The following is a 25,117-nucleotide window of genomic DNA, read 5'->3' as shown; positions in this document are numbered from 1 at the left end:
GGCAGTATTTCAAAGAAGAGCAGGGAAGTAATCTCTGGTGTTCTGCCCAATATTGATCTTTCAATCGGTGACACAACAGATTACTTGATTAACAGTACTTCACTGCATGTAGAAACTCATTGTTTTCAAAGAGATAAGCCAGTTTCAGCTCAACTGGTACTCAACTACACGGGGTAAGAAAAGAATTTAATCCGTCTTACATAGAATGGCACAATTCCAACCACGAATAAGTCATCAGTTGATGCCATCCAGGTCCCTTTAAATGCAATATAACTGGGAGAAATAAATGTTTCATAATTGTAGAATGCGTTTTATAAAACTTTTCTCCATATTTTTGTTGCATCTGCTCTCATTTACATGCTACATTGAATGATTTTGTGTTATATTTCTGGCTCTTGTCACTGGGTGAGTGTAGCAAGGAGTATTCAACTTAGCAAATCATTACAGTTCAAATGACAAATCACTTTATATTCTAAAATTCCATACTATTTCATTACACTAATCATTACCCATCATCTCCTTCGTTTCCATGGCTTTCAATAATGCTATCACTGTACATTTCTCTTGACCTACACTTATGGATAGCCTGTGAGAAAAATTGTCAAAAAAAGAAATTCAGCAAGTTCTTCCCCATCTACTCTTCCTCCCCTTTAAAAGCAGGAAAATGTTTGAGATAGATTAATTCCATAACCATTTGCCTCTGGTTGGAATCCAACAATTTCTTCCCTTTTTATCACTGCAAGCAACAGAAGGCAGAAATCTGCTGAATCATGTGATTGACAGCATTCCACAGCCAGTCTTAAAAAGACAGGGAGAAGGAGCAAAAGCAAGCTAGAGGACAGAAAGCACAAAGCAACCCTGGTAGAAAGAAAACATACAGGGATTGAAATTCAGAAAAGGAGAGAGAGAGAGAAACTGGAGTAAAGGAGAACTCTGGAACAATGACAGCGGAAGAAACATCAGAGAATATTTCCCACACGCCACCAAACCTGAACCCTATTCTTTGCAAAGGGATAACCTCATTCTTTTACTTCATTTCTGACTGGCTTTCTCTGTCCAGCTCTAAGGCCTGAGGACTTTTTCCAGAGTTACTGCATGGTTCATGGAGGTCCACAAGTACGTTTCCAGATAATTGACTATTTATCCCCCCTTGCACTATGGAAGTGCTAACAGCAACACAACTGCAATTGTTTATGCAAGTAACTGTAGCACATTTCCACAATCTAGGATGATTATTGTTGAACCAACCCAGAGTCTCTTACCAACCAAAATAGTTTAGCACTGTGATCCCCAATAAACTTAGTAACAAACTAATTATTGGTATCCATATTTCTAATTGGTTTACTGTTGTCTGTTGTTAAAAGGACTTGACATTAGATAGTACATTTTTGACTAGTAATACTGTACCATTGCACTGCATTACAGAAGAACTTCTCCAGAGTGTTTTTAAATAATCTATCATATTTCATTCTAACACCGAGCACTTTTTGCAGCACCTTAAGTTGTAGTTATATTTTCATTTTAGAAAAATATAAAGCTTTATTTCAATTTTGAGCAGCAGCAAAATTCAAATTGAGTATCTATGCACACTTGCTTTCATGTTGGAGCTTGCCAAGAATAAATCAAACATCTTGTCTGCACAATATGGAGGAAAAAATGCAGCTTTACCATATATTTTCATGATTCAAGAATGAGTTAACTGAAACGCAGTAATTATTATGGTAAAGCAATTTCATGACCATCGTGGCAAAGAACACTTTGAAACTATTTTCACATATTCCAAATAATATATGCAGATGTCAAATCCTGTTAGGTGCATTCAACATTCATTGATTGATTAACCCTTAATCAGATGACAAGACACATTAAACCAAGTTATTTATAGTATAAAGACCATAGCTGCATGATACCAGTCAGCAAAGAGTTGCACATAAAGGTTCAAACTGATCCCAACAATACCTCTATTATTAATTGACTCAATTTGGAATTCTGCCATTAATTAGGGCTTCCATCAACCATGTCAACCTAAACTACTCTAGGGATTTCAAAACTTAAACATCTGTGATGGTCAACTCAAACATTTTCCTGTGCATAATATGTCATTTTGCACATTTCAAAAACTGAGACTTATTTTTAAAAGAGTAGTTTCTCCAATCCACACTGGGTCATATAATCTATGCAGTTTAACTATGCTTACCTTCATGGACTATATCTATGCCATGAAAGAAAAGATGAGAGAAAGTGATAGCATTAATGAGTTAAGATGCATCATTACTCACTCTTCACTCAGAAGTATAGCTATTAATACTGCTGTTACAGCATGCTCAGCTTTCTTTATTAAAAACTTAGGCTCACTGTGTGGACTGCACTGGAAAATTAACATCCATTACAGCAGTCTAATTAAGAAACAATTTTAGCACATTCAATTGAGCCAAATGATCTTCATCGTTTCAAAAGTATTAAATGGCAATTGCTTCATCCAGTAGTACATAATTATCAACACAGAATCATTTTGAGGGGACAAATTATTTAGATTCTGTTAAACAATGTAGATGCAAATCAACCAGTAACAAATGAAGAAGAGTCAAAAAGGATTTCAGATAAAGCAAAGATTCAGATAAACCTTTGGAAGATTACACTTATTGTATAAATTCTTCCTTCACTCCAGTGAAGAAAAATTAAATCTCTTTCCAACGTGGAATCCATAAAATTGCTCCCACCTTCATCTAAAGCAAGCAGTTCAGTGATGTAATTCACTGTTATAATTTGTGCATTTCAAGCTGCCTCCATCGAAAACGACAGAGGATTCAACTTGAAATAAACCCAAGAACTGCACAAAACCTAACATAGTTTAAATTCGTAATAATTTCATTCCGAATCAGAAAGTTGTGGATTCAAGACCAACTCCTAAATTTGAGTACAATATCCTAACTGTCACTCGAATGTGTTATTATGGAAATGCCACACTGCTGAAGGTGCCATATTTTGCATGAAACATTAAATTAAGGGTCCCTCTGCCTCTCACGTAGGCATGAAAGATTCTTGGCAATATTTCAAGCAGCAGCAAGAGTCCTGAGCAATATTCATCAATCAACATCATAAAAATATTATCTGATTATTAGCTGGTCTACATTACTGTTTGTAGCAGCTCTAGCACAATTTGGCTGCCATGTTTCCTAACAATACATCAGTGACTACATTTCATAAGTAAATAAATGCAAAGTACTACAGATGCTGGAGATCTGAAATAAAAGCAGTCAGTACTGGAAAAACTTAGAGTCTGGCATAACCTGTAGGGAGAAACAAAGTTAGCATTTTGAGTCCAGTATGACTGTTCTTCAGAAGTTCACAAGAAGTTCCAAAGAACAGTCATGCTGGACTTGAAATGTTAGCTTTCTTTATAAATCCACAGATGTTGACTGATCTTCTAAATTCCACCAGGACTTTGTTTTTTTTCAAAACTACTTCATTAGTTGTAAAATGCTTTGAGATATCACATTGCTACGAACAACACTATTGAAATGGAACTTTTAATTTTCTTTTACCGTATAAAGCATAGTCTGGAATAGCTTTCAAAAGCATTATTCCAGGATTGGTTGACATTTGAACCAATTTCACTTCGTCTTAATCAACACAGAATAGAACATGGAACCAATCTGGTGATAGTCATCGTTGATACATGGTATGGATCCAGAGCAAATCCTCTCAAAAGGTATTAAGAAGGTGGTCTAGACTCTAAGCCTTTCTTGTTTCAAAGGTAAATGTAAGGTATTGCATTCCAGATACAATTTAATTGATCAGATGACTCAACGTTAAGCAAGCACAATTTGTTCATACAATCTAATTAAAATACAACAAAAGTATGAATTAGGAAAGAGAAGAATTGGCTTAGCTGTAACTCTATTGCAAAACTTAACTGACTAAAAGACTCAGTAACTATTGTTAATTAACCATTCCAATATACTAACATCTCTTAAACACACAGTTGGTAAAAGGTAAACTCAGAAAACAGACTGTCTCAGATGCAACTCCAGCAGTAGGAGTCATAGAGATGTACAGCATGGAAACAGACTCTTTGGTCCAACCCGTCCATGCTGACCAGATATCCCAACCCAATCTACTCCCACATGCCAGCACCCGGCCATATCCCTCCAAACCCTTCCCATTCATATAACTACCCAAATGTCTCTTAAATGTTGCAATTGTACCAGCCTCTACCACTTCCTCTGGCAGCTCATTCCATATACGTACCACTCTCTGTGTGAAAAAGTTGCCCCTTAGGTCTCTTTTATATCTATCCCCACTCACCCTAAACCTGTGCCCTCTAGTTCTGGACTCCCTGAACCCAGGGAAAACACTTATCCTATTTACCCTATCCATGCCCCTCATAATTTTGTAAATCACTATAAGGTCACCCCTCAGTTTCCGCGCTCCAGGGAAAAGAGCCCCTGCCTGTTCAGCCTCTCCCTAGAGCTCAAATTCTCCAACCCTGGCAACATCCTTGTTCATCTTTCCTGAATCCTTTCAAGTTCCACAACATCTTTCTGATAGGAAGGAGACCAATATTTAAACAATGGCCGAACCAATGTCCTGTACAGCCACAACATGACCTCTCAACTCATGTACCCAATACTCTGACCAATAAAGGAAAGCATACCAAACGCTGCCTTCACTATCCTATCTACCCGAGACTCCACTTTCAAGGAGCTATGAACCTGCACTGCAAGGTTTCTGTTCAGCAACACTCTCTCGGACCGTATCATTAAGTGTATAAGTCCTGCTAAGACTTACTTTCCCAAAATGCAGCACCTCACATTTATCTGAAAATTCCATCTGCCACTTCTCAGCCCATTGGCCTATCTGGTCCAGAGCCTGTTGTAATCTGAGGTAACCCTCTTCGCTGTCCACTACACTTCCAATTTTGGTGTCATCTGCAAACTTACTAACTGTACCTCTTATGCTCACATCTAAATCATTTATATAAATGACAAAAAGTAGAGGACCCAGCACCGATCTTTGTGGCACTCCACTGGTCACAGTCCTCCAGTCTGAAAAACAACCCTTCACCACCACCCTGTCTTCTACCTTTGAGTCAGTTCTGTATCCAAATGGCTAGTTATCCCTGTATTCCGTGAGATCTAACCTTGCTAATCAGTCTCCCATGGGGAACCTTGTCGAACGCCTTACTAAAGTCCATATAGATCACATCTACTACTCTGCCCTCATCAATCCTCTTTGTTACTTCTTCAAAAAACTCAATCAAGTTTGTGAAACATGATTTGCCACGCACAAAACCATGCTGACTATCCCGAATCAGTCCTTGCCTTTCCAAATACATGTACATCCTGTCCCTCGGGATTCCCTCCAACAACTTGCCCATCACCGATGTCAGGTTCAGTGGTCTATAGTTCCCTGGCTTGTCCTAACCACCCGTCTTAAACAATGGCACCACATTAGCCAAGCTCCAGTCTTCCGGCACCTCACCTGTGACTATCGATGATACAAATCTCTCAGCAAGAGGCTCAGCAATCACTTCTCTAGCTGTCCACAGAGTTCTAGGGTACACCTGATCAGGTCCTGGGGATGTATCCACCTTTAACCGTTTCAAGACATCCAGCACTTCCTCCTGTGTAATATGGACATTTTGCAAGGTGTCATCATCTATTCTCCTACAGTCTATATCTTCCATATCCTTTTCCACAGTAAATACTGATGCAAAATACTCACTTAGTATCTCCCCCATTTTCTGCGGCTCCACACAAGGGCCACCTTGCTGATCTTTGAGGGGCCCTATTCTCTCCCTAGTTACCCTTTTATCCTTAATATATTTGTAAAAACTCTTTGGGACTCTCCTTAATTCTGTTTGCCAAAGCTATCTCATGTCCCCTTTTTGCCCTCCTGATTTCCCTCTTAAAGTATACTCCTATTTCCTTTATACTCTTCTAAGGATTCACTCAATCCTTCCTTCTTTTTCTTAACCAAATCCTCAATCTCTTTAGTCATCCAGTATTCCCTATACCAACCAGCCTTCCCCTTCACCCTGACCGGAATATACTTTCTCTGAATTCTTGTTATCTCATTTCGGAAGGCTTCCCATTTTCCTGCCGTCCCTTTACCTGCGAACATCTGCCTCCAATCAGTTTTTGAAAGTTCTTGCCTAATACCGTCAAAATTGGCCTTTCTCCAATTTAGAACTTCTACTTTTAGATCTGGTCTATCCTTTTCCATCATTATTTTAAATCTAATATAATTATGGTCGCCGGCCCCAAAGTGCTCCTCCACTGACACATCAGACACCTGCCCTGCCTTATTTCCCAAAAGTAGGTCAAGTTTTGCACCTTCCCTAGTAGGTGCATCCACATACTGAATCAGAAAATTGTCTTGTGCACACTTAACAAATTCCTCTCCATCTAAACCCTTAACACTATGGCAGTCCCAGTCTATGTTTGAAAAGTTAAAATAGCTGAGATCTCCTTACAAGTTTGTTTCTCAATTTCCCTCTGACTATTAGGGGGTCTATAATACAATCCCAATAAGGTGATCATCCCTTTCTGATTTCTCAGTTCCACCCAAATAACTTCCCTGGATGTATTTCCGGGAATATCCTCCCTCAGCACAGCTGTAATACTATCCCTTATCAAAAATGCCACTCCCCTTCCTCTCTTTCTACCCTTCCTGTAGCATTTGGCCATAGAAACGTCTGTCTGTACCTTGAACTAGAGAATCCCCTAACACAATTGATCTCTTGGAACCCGGCGTACCCCTTGTTGCATTAGAGCCAGTCTCGATACCAGAAACTCGTCTGTTCATGCTATGTTCCCCTGAGAATCCATCATCCCCTACATTTTCCAAAACAGCATACCTGTTTGAAATGGGTATATCCACAAAAGACTTCCGCACGAGCTGCCTACTTCTCTTACCTTTCCTGGAGTTAACCCATCTATGTGACTGTATCTGAGACTTTCCCCCCTTCCTATAACTGCCATCCATCACATACTGTTGCTATTGCAAATTCCTTATCGCTTCTAACTGTCTCTCCAACCAATCTATTCAATCTGATAAGATTCGCAGCCAGCAGCATTTATGGCAGATATAATCCGCTGTAACCCTAAACTCTCTTTAAACTCCCACATCTGACAAGAGTACATATCACTCTATTAGAGGCTATTTTTCTTCTTCACAATCTATAGACCCAGAAAATAACACTGTCTTATTCCCCTATAAACACTGCCCCAGGTTAAATTAACAGTTCTGGCTTATATTTTAATTTAATCAAGAGACATATCTCCAAAAACGTATCTCCAGGAAGTGAATACCCCAGCTTTTCACTGTAAGTAAGAGGACAGTGTAGTAGAGAGAGATGTACTGCAGCTTTCGAACCCTACTGAAACCCCAGTAACAACTGATACTGATAAAAAAGCTAAAAATTCTGATTCTTTCAGAGCTTGACCATACCCATTCAGGCTGCTTCTATTGTTCTAAATTTTAAAAGAAACCCAAGGCCTCACAAACCATTTACTCTTGTGGTTCTGTGGAGACTGCTTGACACCTCTGTCTTACAATCTCTCTTCAAACCAAAAAAAGGACAAAATAACCTCTTAAAGAAATCGTATCATCACATATGCAATTTGCCAAGTATGAAGATATGGTTCAAGGAATGCAAAACTGGTAAGAACGTCAAGTTTAAAACACATCAGTCAAAAAAATCAAGTACAATTCTCTCTTTCATTAAAAGTGAGACAACAGATTAAAATATATTTTTTGGAATTCCTGCAGCTGTTGGTGAAAAAAGTCAGAAAAATCTTTCATATTAAATGTAAGTTGCTGTCTTTTTACATGCACTACCTGGATTCAAACCCAATAGTGATAAAAGTGGATGGATGACTGGCAGACTTGTAAATGAGATTGTATGGTCTCAAACCTGTATGTTGCCAAAATAGGCTACATCAAAATTTTAACATCCAGTGACAATCGCACTTCTTATCTCCAGTGCCTTTATAAGTTAGTTATACTTTCACCTGTTTTCTTTAAATCAAGGACTCATTTAGAATCTGCTCAAAGACAAATGCATTTTGTTCGTTAGAAAAAACTCAAATCAAACCTGACTCAACAGATGCACGTTTTAATGGCAGGATATCAATTAGAAAGCAGCTAGTTTGGCCACCAACTGACTCTTAAGACTCTGCTCTGAGACCCTTGGAGGTAAAAGACACACACACACACACACACACACACACACACACACACACACACACACACACACACACACACACACACACACACCAATGCATCTATAAGAATTGGTTTTAGGTTCAGAAAAATGATGAAACAGCTGGGACCTGAAATTTAAGAATCAAGGATTCAGCAAAGTGGGACTTGCTGATGGAAACCACTACAAATAAGAAGATTGAAGGGACTTTTACAAAATCCACGAAAAGACTGTGGCAGGGAGAAAGGGATTGCAATGCACTGGCTGTGATTTGGACTTGAACTTACAAGATATATATCTGCAGAGGTGTGGCATGAGGGGTTTTCATTTGTGTAAATTGGTAGGCAGGCAACCCTTCTTTTCTGCAATTTAATGTATTAGATCCTAAGGAATGTTTACTTAATGTTAATTTTAGTGTTTTTGTTATGGTAACAGTCTTAAATCATGAAATCCTGTTATACAATTCTGTCAGTCACTGGAAAGTTTAATTTAAAAAGTTATGAGTATCTACACAGATTGTAAGGATCACAAAATGATCGGTGCGCAAAATTCAAAAAATGTCAAATTGCTGTAGCTGGGGTGCTTTTCTGAACTTGAAGCTGAGATTGTGTCGAAGTTAAGGATGTTTTCATGCAAACGGATGTGTTCTTGGACTAGAGAATACTGCACCTAAGTGTCTCAGAAGGAAAATGTTCTTTGCAACATTTTTCATCCCTCATTTTACTCTGTTCAAGAATTCTTATCAGAAATAACTGCTTTTGAATTTTGAATCAGCAATTAGGAAAACAAAAATTGTCGGTCCACTGTACTATCATGTTCAATGCCTCAGTAGCTTTGTTTGAAGTGTTAGGAGACATTTGTTTCGACAAGTTCATTTCAATCAAAATTGACCTTGGTTTTTTTCTTAGTACAACAGCTGTACTTTATTTAAGGAAAGAACATTTCAGGTGGGCACTCAGACAGTTCAATTCAAAATCTTTATAAGTATATTTAGCCAAATCAAGAACGACAAAATTTGATTTCTGGAGTAACAACTACTGTCATTAGTACGTAACTAAAACTGCAATACATAACTCTTTAATGACTGTAAATGCAATATAGTTCCCAAAGTGACCTTTTAGAAACCACTATTTACAGAAAGTAAATCAGCTCGAAAAATTCACATTTGCACATTTAGAATGGAGAATTCAGCCCCAGAATTTAATGGATAGCAATTCCAGTATTTGCACCAGAATCAAACACTTTGATAGCTTGCAATATTGTCCCAGATATTCTGTTCGGGGTTGGGAAACTCAATTTCCAACTGTAATATTCGCTTAAATATTGTCCATACCTTTTGATGACCTCTGTGCTTGAGATTCCTGGCCTCCAGTTATTAATCTATCCAGGATTCTAGCAGCAAGGATTATCTGTATAGAAACCATGTCCCCTTTTGCAGCCTTTTATGCCATATTCTGTAGTTTAAATATCCAGTAAACACATTGATAGCTCAGGAGAGTGGGGAAGTGTTTGGAGTATGGCAGAAAGGAGAGGGCAATGGTGTTGGGTCAGGCAAGAAGTGCTACTCTGGCAGACTAAGGTGGAGTCGGTTAGAGAAAGGGGAAAATGTTCAAAGGTGTCAGGAGTCCAGTTTAATATTCACCCAATATGAAGAGTAGGTTTTTGATCCTCTAACCTTTCCTGGGTTTCTATGTAGCTCAAGTGAGTTGGAACCCTTTGAATTCTTGAACTTTAAGGCACTTCTTTGAAGTAATCCAGATGCCCATCGGAATCTCCAAGTTCCCAGGAAATTCCCACCATTGGAGACTCTGCATGATGCTGAAATAAACTCTTGCCTGCATAGTTCCTACAACCATCTCGAAATCAGAATATCTGGACCTCCGACTTTCACCAGAGTTTACCAGCTATGAGAGGGGAGCTCACTTGCAATGAATAAGGAGGCAGATGAATATTTTTTGTGACCTCTGTCCTACAAAACAGAACTGATCCAGGAAGTAACTTTCAAAAATAACTATCCTCCTTAGGGATTGTAGGCCCCTTGCTAGGCCTAATGTCACCAGTTCTAATTCTCTTTCAGTACACCACCATCACTGAAACACAGGTTCCTACTGCTGATCGGTAACAGGAACACGTGGCATAGTGAATATCCACCAAAAGCCTGATCTATGTTTTGTAAGTGATGGTGTGATATTCCAATTACCACATGGTAAATGGAAACTCCTAGGCACAGTGGATATCTGACACAACTAGGTGTACTATATTGCTACAGGAGCCTGACTGACCTCCTACAGAAGCTTTTAATGGGAGATCAGTAGAATCACTGTGAAATTCCTGCATTCAAAAATGCTAAATGCATAAAATGCCACATCTCATGAATAAATAAATTTTGAAATTAATTATATTACCTTGTTAGAATAGGAATTGTGCAATTTTCTCCCTCTGACAAGAGGGAAATACTAAAAACAACAACAAACCATGCTTCATGAATTGTCAAGTGGCACTGGTTAAGATCATCTTAGAATAGAAGAATGATACTTTTATAAAAGATACCTTTATAGAAGGCAACTCTAAATACTAAACATTTTTCATTATTCCATACCCTCAATGTACAGTAAAACCACTGTGATTGTAAAAGTTTAACAATCAGAACCAAGAATGTAGCAATGATTCCTTCAGTTAGAAAAATCTATACTTGCTAAAGTTTTAATGAAGGCTGTATGTGTCTTTCTTGATCTCAATGGAAGCATGACAATATTTTATGCATTTAATAGTTACAGAAACATAAGGGAAAGAGGTCAGGAATGATGTGTGACATTGGAGCAAAATACCACAAAGCAAAATAGTACATCATGAGTTCCTTAAATTTCCTCTTTACTAATGTGGAACGGCAAAGCAGAATAACATAACATGATAGCCTTTACTTTACTCCTGATTCAACTAATTCAAATATTGTGCACGATCAGGTTAACACTAGCGTAATGCTTTACTTTTGAAATTTAACATTAATGCTATCCAAATATCATTCAATAGTCTTACATCAAAAAATTAAGACAAACTAAGATTCATAAAGCAAATCTTACATGACATACTGAAAAAGTATTTTGAATGTATGTTGATCCAATGTAACATTTGCCAAGTAGATAAACACTTACCATTTTAATGCCAGTTGAGAATGTGACAGATCTGACTTGCTGCTGTGTTTCCAACTGTGTTTCCAGTTGTGCAGCCCGATCCTTATGCTGAGCCAAAAGCATGCTTGCAGGCAGCTGGGAGCTTTCCTACCAGACACATTGATGACAGATTACAGCTTTAAGCAGTGAGAAAGAATCCCCTTGTTCCCTAAGTTGAGGTATAGGGACATAGGAAGGATTCCTAACACACCATACTTAGTAACTAATTCAGGTTACTAATTAGCATTAGCTATATTTGTGTTCTTCAGAAATTGAGTTCAATATTCCTCAAGACTGAATTTGGATTTCCACTGACTCCTTCTTAAAACCTGTACTCTTTCTTTTTCTGGCTAATAGTCTCCTGAAATTTAGAGTTACTGATTTGTGTGGCTGGCAATCCAAATGGTAACTATTTTACTTGAGTGACATGATTGAAAATTATGTCATTACTCATAAAATGACTAGCCTCAGAATAATCTCTCGTCTTTTTTTAAGGCATAATAGTGCCTTCTAACATGTTGATTACAAAAATACAGAGAGAGAAACTTACAGCACTAAAGGAGATTTTCAGCCCATTGCATCTATGCCAGTCAAAAAAAGAGCTATCAAATTTAATCCTGCTTTCCATCCATTGATTCATGGCCATGTAGATTGTGGCTCCTTAACAGCACTTCCAACTACTTGGCAACGGGGTTCAGGAGCTCTGCCTCGATTGCTGTTCCAGTTAATCAGTTCCGGATCCCACCACCCTCAAAAATCCTTGTGCCAATTATTTTAAATCTATGCTATCTTGCTATTGACATATCGGTCAAGTAAAATAGATGCTTTCCGACCACTTTCTGGACTCTCACAATTTTGTACCCTCAATTAAATTTATCCTTGTGCCCCATTGTTCAAAAGTAAACAATCCTATATGGTCCTTGATGTTATGAAACAAATTAGACTAGACAGATGTGGAAGCAATGTTTCCGGCTTCTTGGAGAATTGACAATTAGAGTTATAAGCTTAAAAATGTGTTGCTGGAAAAGTGCAGCAGGTCAGGCAGCATCAAAGAAACAGGAGAATCGACGTTTCGGGCATAAGCCCTTCTTCAAGATTCCTGAAGAAGGACTTATGCCTGAAACGTCGATTCTCCTGTTCCTTTGATGCTGCCTGACCTGCTGCACTTTTCCAGCAACACATTTTTCAGCTCTGTTCTCCAGCATCTGCAGTCCTCACTTTCTCCTAATTACAGTTATAACTCCAAAATAATTACTAATAAATCCAATTGGTAAAAAAAGTGAAATTTATTTATTGAGAGTAGAAATCATACCCATTGCCATCCTGTATAGTGCTTACTTAGGCCTAAGCTTTATTTTTTGCCAATATCAAGGCAAACAAAAATGTAAACCATACTCCACTTCAGCTGGCAAAAACACATTATAATTAAAAGAAAGCCAAAATAACACTGTGTGGAGTGTGCTCACAGCCATCAGTAACCAACTTTTCATTTTTTCATTCTAGTGAGACTGGGATTTCTTTTTATGATGAATGTTTGTAGATTAGATTCCCTACAGTATGGAAACAGGCCATTCCGCCCAACAATTTCACACCAGCCCTCCGACAAGCCTTGACAACTGGAACTTGCAGAGCTACTTTATGTCTTATGTTTAACACTTCTACAAGTAGTCAAGGAATTTCATTAGCCAGCAAGACTCCTGTTCAAATCAGCACATGATCTGTGATGTAAGTTGTGTGTTTTTATATGCCTTTAAAATAATATACATAAAATATTATCATTTATTTTAAAACTTGGACTTTGAAACAGTGACATAAGAGATTTGGTCTATGCATGTGAGCTTGCGATAACTTGTCATTATTTCTGGAGCCATGAATTATTTTTAAGCCAGGAGAGAGGGAGTCCCTGGGGTGATGATGGGAATTGTTTGCACTGAAGAGTTTTACAAGTAGTTTTCAGTTGGAAGGATCAGGGTTGTTTTCCTTTTGTTTAGGTCAAACACCCATAGCTTGGAAACACTTGGTTTCAGTTCATAGACAACTTGCTTGAAATTGGATGCATGAAACAATTCTCTTAGAGCAAAGAATTAGTTCACGAAAGTTGGAAATCGGTTACCTCAGTGAATGAGATTTAGTTCGAAAGCTCTAGAGTAAAAGTGTTTAGTTTCAATGAAGGGATTATTTGAAGCTTAAAAAAAACCAAAACTCAGTTGTGTAAATACAAGAAAGAAGTTGTCAAATTCTCATGACCAGGAATTGAAAACAATTAAGTCAAACCTCTATAGATGTGATAGAGAAGGGAATTCTCTCTCTCTAATGTTTGGGTAATGTAAAGTCTGCTGTGGGGATTGATGGAATTTGTATTTTAGGGTTTGTTTTGAAATGTTTCAAATTGTGTTATATACAAAAAACTTGATTTATTCAATCCTATCATTTTTTTTTGGAATAAATTGCTCTTTCATTGTTAAAACCAGATGTGCAATATTGCATGTTTGCATTTCAGTGAAATAAATAAAAAGATGCATCATCTATCAAGCTGGATTTCAGACTTGAATCTGGAAGATCTAGTAGTAACTTCAATCGAGATTGTGATGGAACGTATGAAACAGGGGCATTCAACTCCTTGAGCCTGTTCTACCTTCAATAAGATCACGGACGACCGGTTTGTGTTTCGAGTTCCATATCTACCTCCAATAATCTTCGATTCCCGTGCCAAAAAAGAATCTATTTACCTCCTGCCTTTAAAATATTCCATGACCCAGTTTCCAATTCCTGAGTATTACAAAATCACACAGCCCTCAAAAAAAATTTTTCATCTCAGTCCTAAAAGGCTAACATCTAATTTTCAAACAGTGCCACTTAATGTTGAACTTAACCACAAAAAGGAACATGTTTCCCACATCCACTTTGTCAGGACCAATCATCATCTTATATACTTCAGTTAAGCTAACTTGCGTTCTTCTAAACACGCAGCCCAGCCACTACAACCTATCCTCATAAGACCACTCACTCCGTTTCACTATTAATCTAGTAAACATCCTCTGAACCACCTCCAACACATTTATGCCCCAGCTTAAATCAGGAGACCAAAACTGCACTAGCTATTCATGATGTGGTCTTACTAATATCCTATATAACTGACACATAACGAGTTTACTTTTACGGTCAATTTCTCTCATAATAAAAGGATAGAATTCCATTAGCCTGCTTAATCATGTACTATACCTGCAAATTAACACTTTATGACAGCTAAAATCCTCTGTACCTCAGATTTCCACAATCTTTCTGTTTAAGTATTACACTATTTCTTCCATCCTTCCTGACAAAGTGAACAACTTGCTGCAAATGTGTTGCTGGTCAAAGCACAGCAGGCCAGGCAGCATCTCAGGAATAGAGAATTCAACGTTTCGAGCATAAGCCCTTCATCAGGAATAAGCTTATTCCTGATGAAGGGCTTATGCTCGAAACGTCGAATTCTCTATTCCTGAGATGCTGCCTGGCCTGCTGTGCTTTGACCAGCAACACATTTGCAGCTGTGATCTCCAGCATCTGCAGACCTCATTTTTTACTCAAAGTGAACAACTTCACATTTTCCCTTATTATATTCCATCTGCCAGATTTTTGACCACTCACTCAACCTGCCAATTCATCTCCAAACTCTTTGTGTCTTCTTCATAACATATTTTTCTATCTATCTTTCGGTAATCTGAAAATTGAGCTACAATGCTTTTGTTTCCCTCATTCAAGCTATTGATACAAACAATAAAAAGTGAGCCTAGCACAAAACTGTCAGGCCTCCATTTGTCACACCTTGTTAATCAGGGCATAAACCCATTTACACATATTGTTTTCTGCCTGACAGCCAATCTGCTATCCATATTAATATGTTATGCATACATCATGAGCATTTATTTTCCCCAAAACAATGGCTACTCATCCCAATTACCTCAAAGTTTTTCAAATGTGCAGTTGTAACCCCTTAAAATGATCAATTCTAACACTTTACCTAACAGAGCATCAGGCTAACTAGCCTAACTAGTTTATCCTTCCCCCTACCCAATGCCCCCACCACCTCCCCCCCCCTCTCCGCCACTTCTCAAGTAGTGGGGTTATATTCACAACTTTCTGGTATGCTGGAACCTTTCCTGAATTGAGAAGTTTTGTAAAATTAACTCCAACACTATTTCAAATTACCATTTCAAACCACAGCTGGAATACTATGAACAGTTTTGGGCCCCTTATCCAAGGAAAAGATATACTGGCATGAGACAGTCTGGAGCGAGTTTATTAGGTTGATATCAGATATATGGAATAAATTGATTCTGTACTCATTGGAATATAGAAGAGGAGGCATTGTTATTGAAATACACAAGATCCTTAGAAGACTTTACACAGTAGATATGGACAGGTTGTTACCCTTGTGGGAGAGTCTCATCCCAGAGGGCATAATCTCAGAATAAGGGGTCGCACATTTGAGGCAGAGATCAGGAGCAATTTCTTCTCTCGGTTGATATTGAATCTGTGGAATTCTTTACCACTCAGGGCTGTTGAGACAGGGTTATTAAGTATACTCAGATGGCGGAGATCAACGGATTTTTTAAATCAGTAAGGAATCAATGGGGCAAGGCAAGTAAGTGGAATACCAACCAAGCAGATTTGAGGGGTAAATGGCCTTCTTCTGTTCCTATGTCTTACGACCTTAATAATCACCTGGCTAATGTAAGCAATTTACTTTTTATAATGCATTCAATACTTTACATATACTAATAAGCAGTTAGTTGCCGAAGTCAGATTTGGGGCTTTCTTTAAATATAAGAACTATATTAAACTCACCAGCAAACAGCTATTTTTGTTAAAGAATGGGATTTGTTAATGATCTCGCTGATATTCTTCAGCAACTTTAAATATATATCTGCATTCAAAGATTTGCTGCATCTGCGTATGTCATATAATTTCCAATCTATACGTACCAGATCATCAATAAGGGCCTTTTTATTTTTCTTTTTTGCCAACTGTTGCATTTGTTCTTCCTTCAGAAGAAGCATACGTTTTTGATCACTCTCCTGCCGTTCAAATTCTAAAGCTTCTTCCAAGTCTTCCTGCTCCCGGCTCTAAAATAGAAAGCAAGAATGTTCGCTAAACATATAGATTTCACTTCACAGAAACCTATTTGATGAATAATTCAAGTATAACATATTACCTAAATCCCTAGTTGGAGTAATCTAATATTTCCAACAGTAATGCACTGTGACTTCAATAATGACTTCAAACAAATGGTCATGTCTTAGAATACCCACTTTAATGAGTATTTGCATTTAGCCAAGCTTAGTGGCAAAATTTCAATAAATGTCAACAAGAAAAGTGCATGAAGCATTAACAAGAAGCCAATGTCCAAAAAAAGCCTGGGCGAGCAGGGACAACAGACATGCTTAGAAACGTGTTTTTTTTACGATTAACCACTGCACTAATTTTGTTTAATACAATAATTCCACAAGGATACACAGTACAATAATAGAAGGCAGTTGGAGTAACCAAGCTCTGTACAAATCACTTCCAGCTAGCTAAGGATCAGGATTCACTAGTTATCTCTCTGATATTCTTCAGCAACCTTAAATATATACCTGCATTCAAAGATTTGCAGCATCTGGCATATGTCATATGGACATGTGGACATGTATGTGTAAAACCACAGGAGATGGGAGAGGTTTTCAATGAATATTTCTCCTCTATGTTTATCATGGAGAAAGATATAAAGATTTGGGAATTTGGAGAAATTAGTGGTGATGTCTTGGGACAGTCTACATCACAGTAGAAGAGGTGTTGGATGTATTAGAATGTATGAAGGTGGATAAATCTTCTGGTCCTGACCAGACATATCCAAGAACATTGCGAGAGGCTAAAGAAGAATTGCAGGGGTCACGGCTGATATTTTTGCATCATCGTTAGCTACGGGTGAGATCTCAGAAGACTGCAAGGTAGCAAATATTGTGCCATTATTCAAAAAGGGCTGCAAAGAAAAGCCTGGGAACTATAGACCAGTAAGCTTAATATCTGTGGTGGGTAAGTTACTGGAGAAGATTCCGAGAGTTAAGATGTACATGCATTTGGAAAGACAGGGTTGGATTTGGAGTAGTCAGCATGGTGCTTTGAATGGGCATCATGCCTCACGAATATGTTACAGTTCTTTGATGAAGAGACTAGGAAGGTTGACTAGGGCAGGGCGGTAGGCTTGGTCTAAATGGTGTAGGCATAAGTGGGTGGCACGGTGGCACAGTGGTTAGCACTGCTGCCTCACAGCGCCTGAGACCCGGGTTCAATTCCCGACTCAGGCGACTGAGTGTGTGGAGTTTGCACGTTCTCCCTGTGTCTGCGTGGGTTTCCTCCGGGTGCTCAGGTTTCCTCCCACAGTCCAAAGATGTGCGGGTCAGGTGAATTGGCCATGCTAAATTGCCCGTAGTGTTAGGTAATGGGGTAAATGTAGGGGTATGGGTGGGTTGCGCTTCGGCGGGTCGGTGTGGACTTGTTGGGCCGAAGGGCCTGTTTCCACACTGTAAGTAATCTAATCTGTAAGTAATCTAATCTAAGTGAGGGCTGGAGATTAGAGTCTAGATTAGAATGGTGCTGGAAAAGCACAGCAGGTCAGGCAGCATCCAAGGAGCAGGAAAATCACATTTTCAGGCAAAAGCCCTTCATCAGGAATGATGGAATCTTGGTCTAAATGGATTTCAGTAAGGCATTTGATAAGGTTCCACATGGTAGGCTGCTCTGGAAGACTAGATCACATGGAATCCAAAGATAGCTGGCAAATTGGATACAAAATTGCCTTGATGTTAGGAAGCACAGGATAATAGTGGAAGGATGCTTTGTTGGATTGGAGGCCTGTGACGAGTGGAGTTTGTTATCTCCAACAATGATTTGGATGAAATGTACAAGGCATGATTAGTAAGTTTGCTGATGACACTAAAATAGGCAGTACAGTATCATGTACACTGAGGAAGGTCAGCAGAAATTGCAGCAGGACCTTGATCAGCTGGGGAAGTGGGCAGAGAAGTGGCAAATGGAGTTTAATAGAGATAAGTGTAAGGTCTTGCATTTTGGAAATACAAATCAAAGTAGGAGTTTCATGGTGAATGGTAGGGCCTTAAGGAGTGTAGTAGAACAGAGGGACCTTGGAGTTCAGATTCACAGTTCTCCGAAAGTGGAGTCACAGGTAGACAGGGCAGGGAAGAAGGCTTTTGGCACACTGGCCTTCAATGGCATTGAATACAAAAGTTGGGAAGTTATGTTGCAGTTATACAGGATGTTGGTGAGGCCGCACTTGAAGTATTGTGTTCAGTTTGGTCATCTTGTTATAGGAAAGATGTTATTAAACTGGAAAGACTGCAGAAGAAATTTACAAGGACGTTGCCTGGACTTAATGGTCTGAGTAATAGGGAGAGGTTGGACAAGCTAGGATTTTCTTTTTCTTCAGAGCATAGGAGACTGAGGGGGAATCTTATTGAAGTGTTTAAGATCATGAGAGGCATGGATAGGGAGAATGCACTCAGCCTTTTTCCCAGGGTTGGGGAATCAAGAACTAGAGGGCATCAGTTTAAGGTAAGAAGGGAAAAAAATAATGGAGCAACCTTTTTACACAGAGGGTGGTATGCAAATGGCACGAGTTGCCAGTAGAAATTATTGAGACAGGTACATTAACAACACTTAAAAGTTATTTGGACAAATACATAGAGAGGAAATATTAGAAGGATATGGGCCAAGTGCAGGGAAATGGGGTTAGCGTGGATGGACATTTTGAGTGGCATGGACCAGTTTGGGCCAAAGGACTTGTCTCCATGTTCTAGGACTCTAAGACTCTAGTTTTAGTCCCATCCATAACAATGGAACCACTTGAAAAAGTAATCAACATTATTCTGCATAACTATGTTCATTATGCATCTCTATCTCTGTGGCCTTCCAGTGCTGACACTTTAATTCCCATTTCTAATTCCAATTATTCAACAGTCTTTATGAGGTTCTCAAGTTTTACATTATAAACAGCTCAAAAAAAGCTGCACTCTAATTCTCTCAAAATCCACCCTCAAATGCCACATTTCCACTCAATGTTAATGTTTTAATTCATGATTACACAAAGTAATGTGATCTCGTGGCCATCAACAAATCTGTTTTAAAATCCTTGTCTTCATGATGTTTCAAGTCATTGTCATAGAGTCATAGAGATGTACAGCACGGCAACAGGCCCTTCATTTCAACCTGTCCATGCTGACCAGATATCCCAGCCCAATCTCGTCCCACCTGCCAGCACATGGCCCATATTCCTCCAAACACTTCCTATTCATATACCCATCCAGATGTCTTTGAGATGTTGCAATTATACTAACCTCCACCACTTCCTCTGGCAACTCATTCCATACACATACAACCCTCTGAGTGAAAAAGTTGCCTCTTAGGTCTCTTTTATATCTTTCCCCTCTCACCCTAAACCTATGCTCTCTTGCAAAGTTTTCTGAACTACATCTCTGCACACAGGTACCCTGCTCTCTTTCTCTCTCTCAATTCTGGTTTACTTGAAAGGCTTTGGCCATCTTGCGTGCACATAGTGTATCTCTCTCTCTGCCATGCTTTATCATCTTCTATCCCTCCTCACCTTCAAAAGCTTACATTTATCTTCCAGTGGGCTATCAGTGTCTACCCTTTACTTATGCCTACATGAATCTAAGACCTTATCTCAAAGGTGCTAGATAAATGCAGGTTTTATTTTTAAAAGTAGTTTCTATTGACATTAAGTTATTATATTGAAAACCACAGAAGCTATGTAAAAGACTTTTATAGCAACATCATTTTAAATATCTCAAGGAATATTACAGGAGATCAAAAATACGCGGAAGATAGATTACAGGAAATGTCTGACAGCAGAGTTCCGAGAATAGTAGGTTTTTTTCAGGCTGAAGACTGCACCACAAATTGTGGATTAAAAAGGGGAAAAATATGATAGCATACCAAAGCAAACTAAAGCAAATTGCGATGCAGGGTTGAAGAAGGTTACAGAAATTGGCTAAAACAAGTAGCAAGATGGGAAAGCAACAGAAGGGTTTTTCAATTAATGCACTGAAAAGAAGAAGTGAAAAATGTTTGCAACTTAGTAAAGAATTTGTTACGAACTTTGCATAATTTGGAATTTATGCAAGGTGGACTTCAGGAGCTGGGCAAGGAAAGAACTGGAAAAATAAAGCCTGAAGACAATGGTGAAAACGGTTGAGGAATTTATTTGTGAATAGCAGGAAAATGCAGAATTGGTAGACTGGATCATATTAAATTGCTCAGCTGCAAACCTGGACAAGCATTACGCCATGGTCACAGACTTCATTAGCAACTGTTTGGAGGATTGTGTGCCACAGAAGTCAGTCCAGGTGTTCCCCAGCCATAAACCTTGGTTGAACTGAGAAATCCACTCCCTACTGAAGATTAGGTTTGTAAATTCAAATTGGTTGATGCAGACCTATATAGAAAATCCAGATATGACCTCTGCAAAGCCATCAGAGATGCCAAGAGGTTGTACCAGACCAAGTTAGAGGCCCAAACCAACCATACAGACTCCCACCACTTGTGGTAAGGCCTTAACAACAGAGTCATAGAACGGCATAGCATGGAAACAGACTCTTCGGTCCAACTCGTCCATGCCGACAGATATCTCAACCCAATCTAGTCCCACTTACCAGTACCCAGCCCAAATCCCTCCAAACCCTTCCTATTCATATACCCATTCAGATGCCTTTTGAATGCTACAGTTGTACCAGCCTCCACCACTTACTCTCGAAACTCATTCCACACACATACCACCCTCTTCCCCTTAGGTCTCTTTTATATCTTTCTCCTCTCACCCTAAGTAGTAAAAAGTGAGGTCTGCACATGCTGGAGATCAGAGCCGAAAATGTGTTGCTGGTTAAAGCACAGCAGGTCAGGCAGCATCCAAGGAACAGGAAATTTGACGTTTCAGGCCAGAGCCCTTCATCAGGAATTCTGGCCCGAAACGTCGAATTTCCTGTTCCTTGGATGCTGCCTGACCTGCTGTGCTTTAACCAGCAACACATTTTTGGCTCCTCTCATCCTAAACCTACGCCATCGCGTTTTGGACTCCCCAAACTCAGGGAAAAGACTTTGTCTATCTATCCTATCCATGCCCCTCATGATTTTATAAACCTCTATAATGTCATCTCTCAGCCTCTGACGCTCTGAAGCAGAGACAAAAGACACATCCCTCCTGGTGCACTCAATGCTTTCTATGCTCAGTTCAAGCAAAATGCCGGCGGCGCAGTGTTACCTACTCCAACAGCCCTGGACGCACTTGTTCCATCCATCGTCATTGCAGATGGCAGATTGGTGTTCGTGGGAGTCAACCTAAGACGGCATCCAGCCTGGATGGAGTCCCCGGCTATGCACTTCGAGCCTGGTTTCAGACCACCTGACGGAGGTAATCACTGACATCTTCAGCCACTAGTCAAAGTCCCTATCTGCTTCGAGAAGACCACCATCATCCCAGTACCGAAGAAAACACATGCGATGTACCTTGATGACTACCGTCCAGTGGCTCTGAACTCCATAATCAAGAAGTGCTTCGAGAGGCTGATCATGGCACACATCAACTCTAGTCTCTTAGCCTGTCTCAATCCCCAGCAATTTGCCTACCAACATAATAAGTCCACAGCAGAAGCCATTTCCCTATCCCTTCACTCATCCCTGGAGCATCTGGACAACAAGAACACCAACATCAGACTCCTGCTCTTTGACTACAGTTCCACCTTCACCACCATTATCCCCTTCAGACTGATCTCAAAATTCCAAGACCTAGGTCTTGGCCCCAACCTCTGCAACTGGAGCCTCAGCTTCCTTATTCACAGACTGCAATCAGTGAAGATAGACAACTGCATCTGCTCCATGGTAACACTGAACACTGGAGACCCCCAATGATGGACTCTCAGCCCCCTGCTGTACTCCCTGTACACTCGCGACTGTGTTGCTAAATTCTGAACAAATGCCATTTTCAAGCTTGCTGACAACAGCAACATGATAGGAGGACATCAAACAATGAGTCAGAATACAGAAAGGAAATAGAGCGCTTGGCAACGTGGTGCAATGATAACAACCTTTCTCTCATTGTTAGCAAAACTAAAGAATTGATCATTGACTTCCGAAAGAAAGAAGGAAAATACGCCCCCATCAATATCAATGAGAGGGTCAGGACCATGAAGTTCCTAGAAGTGACATGAACCAACAACCACATGGACATCCCACGTAGATGTGACGGTCAAGGCAGCACAACAATGGCTCTGCTTCCTCAGATGGCTCAGGAAATTTGGTCCAACTTTTAATATGCACCATAAAAAATATACTGTCCAAGTGCATAATGGCCTAGTATGCTCTGCCCAGAACTGTAAGAAACTACAGAGGTTGTATGCACAGCCCAGATCATTACAAAAGCCAACCTCTGATCCTTGGATCCCATTTACATGTCTCGTTGCCGTGGAAAGGCTGCCAACGTCATGAAAGACATATCCCACCCTGGTAATACTCTCCCAAAGACTCTTCTGTCAGACAGGAGGTACAGAAGCTTGAACACACGCAGGTTCATGAACAGTTTCTTCACTACCATTATTAAACTGATGTATGCACCCTCTAGCTTCAAATAATGTTGATCTTGTTAATGCTAACCTTGCCGAGCGCATGTCCTGTGTGGTGTAACCTATATACCTTAAACTGTCCAAGTTTTGTTTTCACACTATGATCTGTATGTCCTTGCTTACTATGATCTGCCCGTATTGCTTTTCACTGTACTGAAGTACATGTGACAATAAATCAAATCAAATCAAATCAAATAATCAAATCAGACAATGGAAGTAGAAATATGGTGGTAGAAATGCGCAATCCTAGTGATTGGAATGAAGTGAGGCTTTGAGCTTAGAATTAAAAAAAATTAATTTAATGTACTGGAAAGTTCAGCAGCCAGAAAAGGGAATAGAATCACATCTGTGATGCAAAGATTTCCAGCCTCAGTTCTACTTGATAGATGTTACATCCTCATCTAAAGAGTATTATATAGAATATAAAATTCTTCATGACTTCATGTTCTCTAAAAATTTCTCCTATACTTTCGTGTTCCTCAAAACGTTGATAGTATAGGCAGCAATTCCCCAGTCTTCAACTATATAATCAGGTTCTGGTCAAGAATAAGAACAAATAATATTTTAGATTGAGACGATTGGGATCAAATGAATCTCTTGAAGAGTAAAAAGAGTGTAGGTGCATTCTTAAGAAGACAATGAAAAGGGCCAAAAATGGATATGAGATATCCTTGGCAAATAAGGTTAAGGATAATCCAAACAAATTCTATAAATACATTAAGAGCAAAAGAGTAACTAGGCAGAGAATAGGGCCCTTTAAAGATCAACAAGGTCATCTCTGTGTTGATCCTCAGGAAATGGGAGAAATACTAAACAAATAGTTCACAACAATTTTTACAGTGGAGGAAGAAATGGAGGCTAGAGAACACAGGGAAATAATTATTGATGTATGAAAATAGTTCACATTACAGAAGAGGAAGTGCTGGAAGTTGTAGATAACATGAAGGTGGATAAATCTCCAGCACCTGATCAAGTGTATCCCAAGGTGTTGTAGGAAGTCAGAGAAGAAATTGCAGGCCCACAGTGATATTCACATCATCTATAACCACAGGTGAGATGCTGGAAGACTGGAGAATGGTGAATGTTGTGCCTTTATTTAAGAAAGGCTGTAAGATAAGCCTGGGAGCTATGGACCTGTGAGTCTGACATTGGTGGTGGGTAAGTTGTTGAATGATAGGATTTACATCCATTTAGACTTCAGTAAAGCATTTCACAAAATTCCACATGGTAGACTAGTTAGTGAAGTTAGATCACACGAGATTCAGGAAGAGCTTGCCAATTGGATACAAAGTTGGCTTTTCAGCAGGAGACAGAGAGTGGTGATGGGAATGTTGTCTTTTGGGCCTGTGACTGGCAGTGTTGCAGAAATAGGTACTGGATCCACTTTTGTTTATCATTTATAGAAATGACTTTAGGAGATATGGTTAGTAAGTTTGTAGATGATATTGAAATTGGGGTATTATGGATAGTGAAGAAGATTATCTAGATTACAAAGAGATCTTTGTCAATTGGGCCAATGGGCTGAGCAGCAGATGGAGTTTAATTTGGGTAAATGTGACGTGTTGCATTTTGGTAAAACAAGCAGGAGTAGGACTTATACAATTAATGATAGAGCCCTGGTAATGTTGTAGAACAGAGACCTCGGGGTTCAGGTACATAATTCTTTGAAATTTGTGTCGCATATAGACAAGGCGGTTAAGAAGGCATTTAGCATGCTTGCATTCATTGCTCAGACCTTTGAATATAAGAGCTGGAATGTTCTGTTGAGGTTGGTGAGGCCTCTACTGGAGTATTGTGTACAGTTCTGGTCACCCTGCCATAGAAAGGATATTACTAAATTGGAGAGCGTTCAGAGAAGATTTACAGAGGATGTTGCCAGAAATGGAAGGTTTGAGCTATAAAGATAGGCTGACTAGGCTGGAACTTTTTTCACTGTATCATAGGAGTTTGAGGGGTAACCTTCAAGAGGTTTATAAAATCATGAGGGGCATACAAATGGCAGGAGTTTTTTTTACCTAGGGTGGGGGAGTTCAAAACCGGGGCAAGGGGCATATTTTTAAGGCAAG

The 25,117-nt window shown here is 39.3% G+C and overlaps 1 protein-coding gene across 2 annotated transcripts in view; it reads right to left on the bottom strand.

Annotated features, from left to right (window-relative positions):
- The window catches only part of mnat1 (MNAT1 component of CDK activating kinase), a 175,055-nt gene that overhangs the window by 98,788 nt on the left and 51,150 nt on the right, over positions 1-25,117 (bottom strand). For both annotated transcript variants that reach the window (XM_060828526.1, XM_060828527.1), the window contains exons 5-6: positions 16,347-16,487; positions 11,362-11,487 (exon numbers count right to left, since the gene is read on the bottom strand). In XM_060828526.1, the coding sequence (XP_060684509.1) occupies positions 11,362-11,487; positions 16,347-16,487 (267 nt within the window). The remainder of the gene's footprint in view (positions 1-11,361; positions 11,488-16,346; positions 16,488-25,117) is intronic.

This window comes from Hemiscyllium ocellatum, chromosome 8 (assembly GCF_020745735.1).
Source record: "Hemiscyllium ocellatum isolate sHemOce1 chromosome 8, sHemOce1.pat.X.cur, whole genome shotgun sequence".
In the NCBI taxonomy this organism is placed as follows: Eukaryota; Metazoa; Chordata; class Chondrichthyes; order Orectolobiformes; family Hemiscylliidae; genus Hemiscyllium; species Hemiscyllium ocellatum.
Note: the sequence above shows the minus strand (reverse complement) of the source record. Positions and strands in the feature narration are given on the sequence as shown.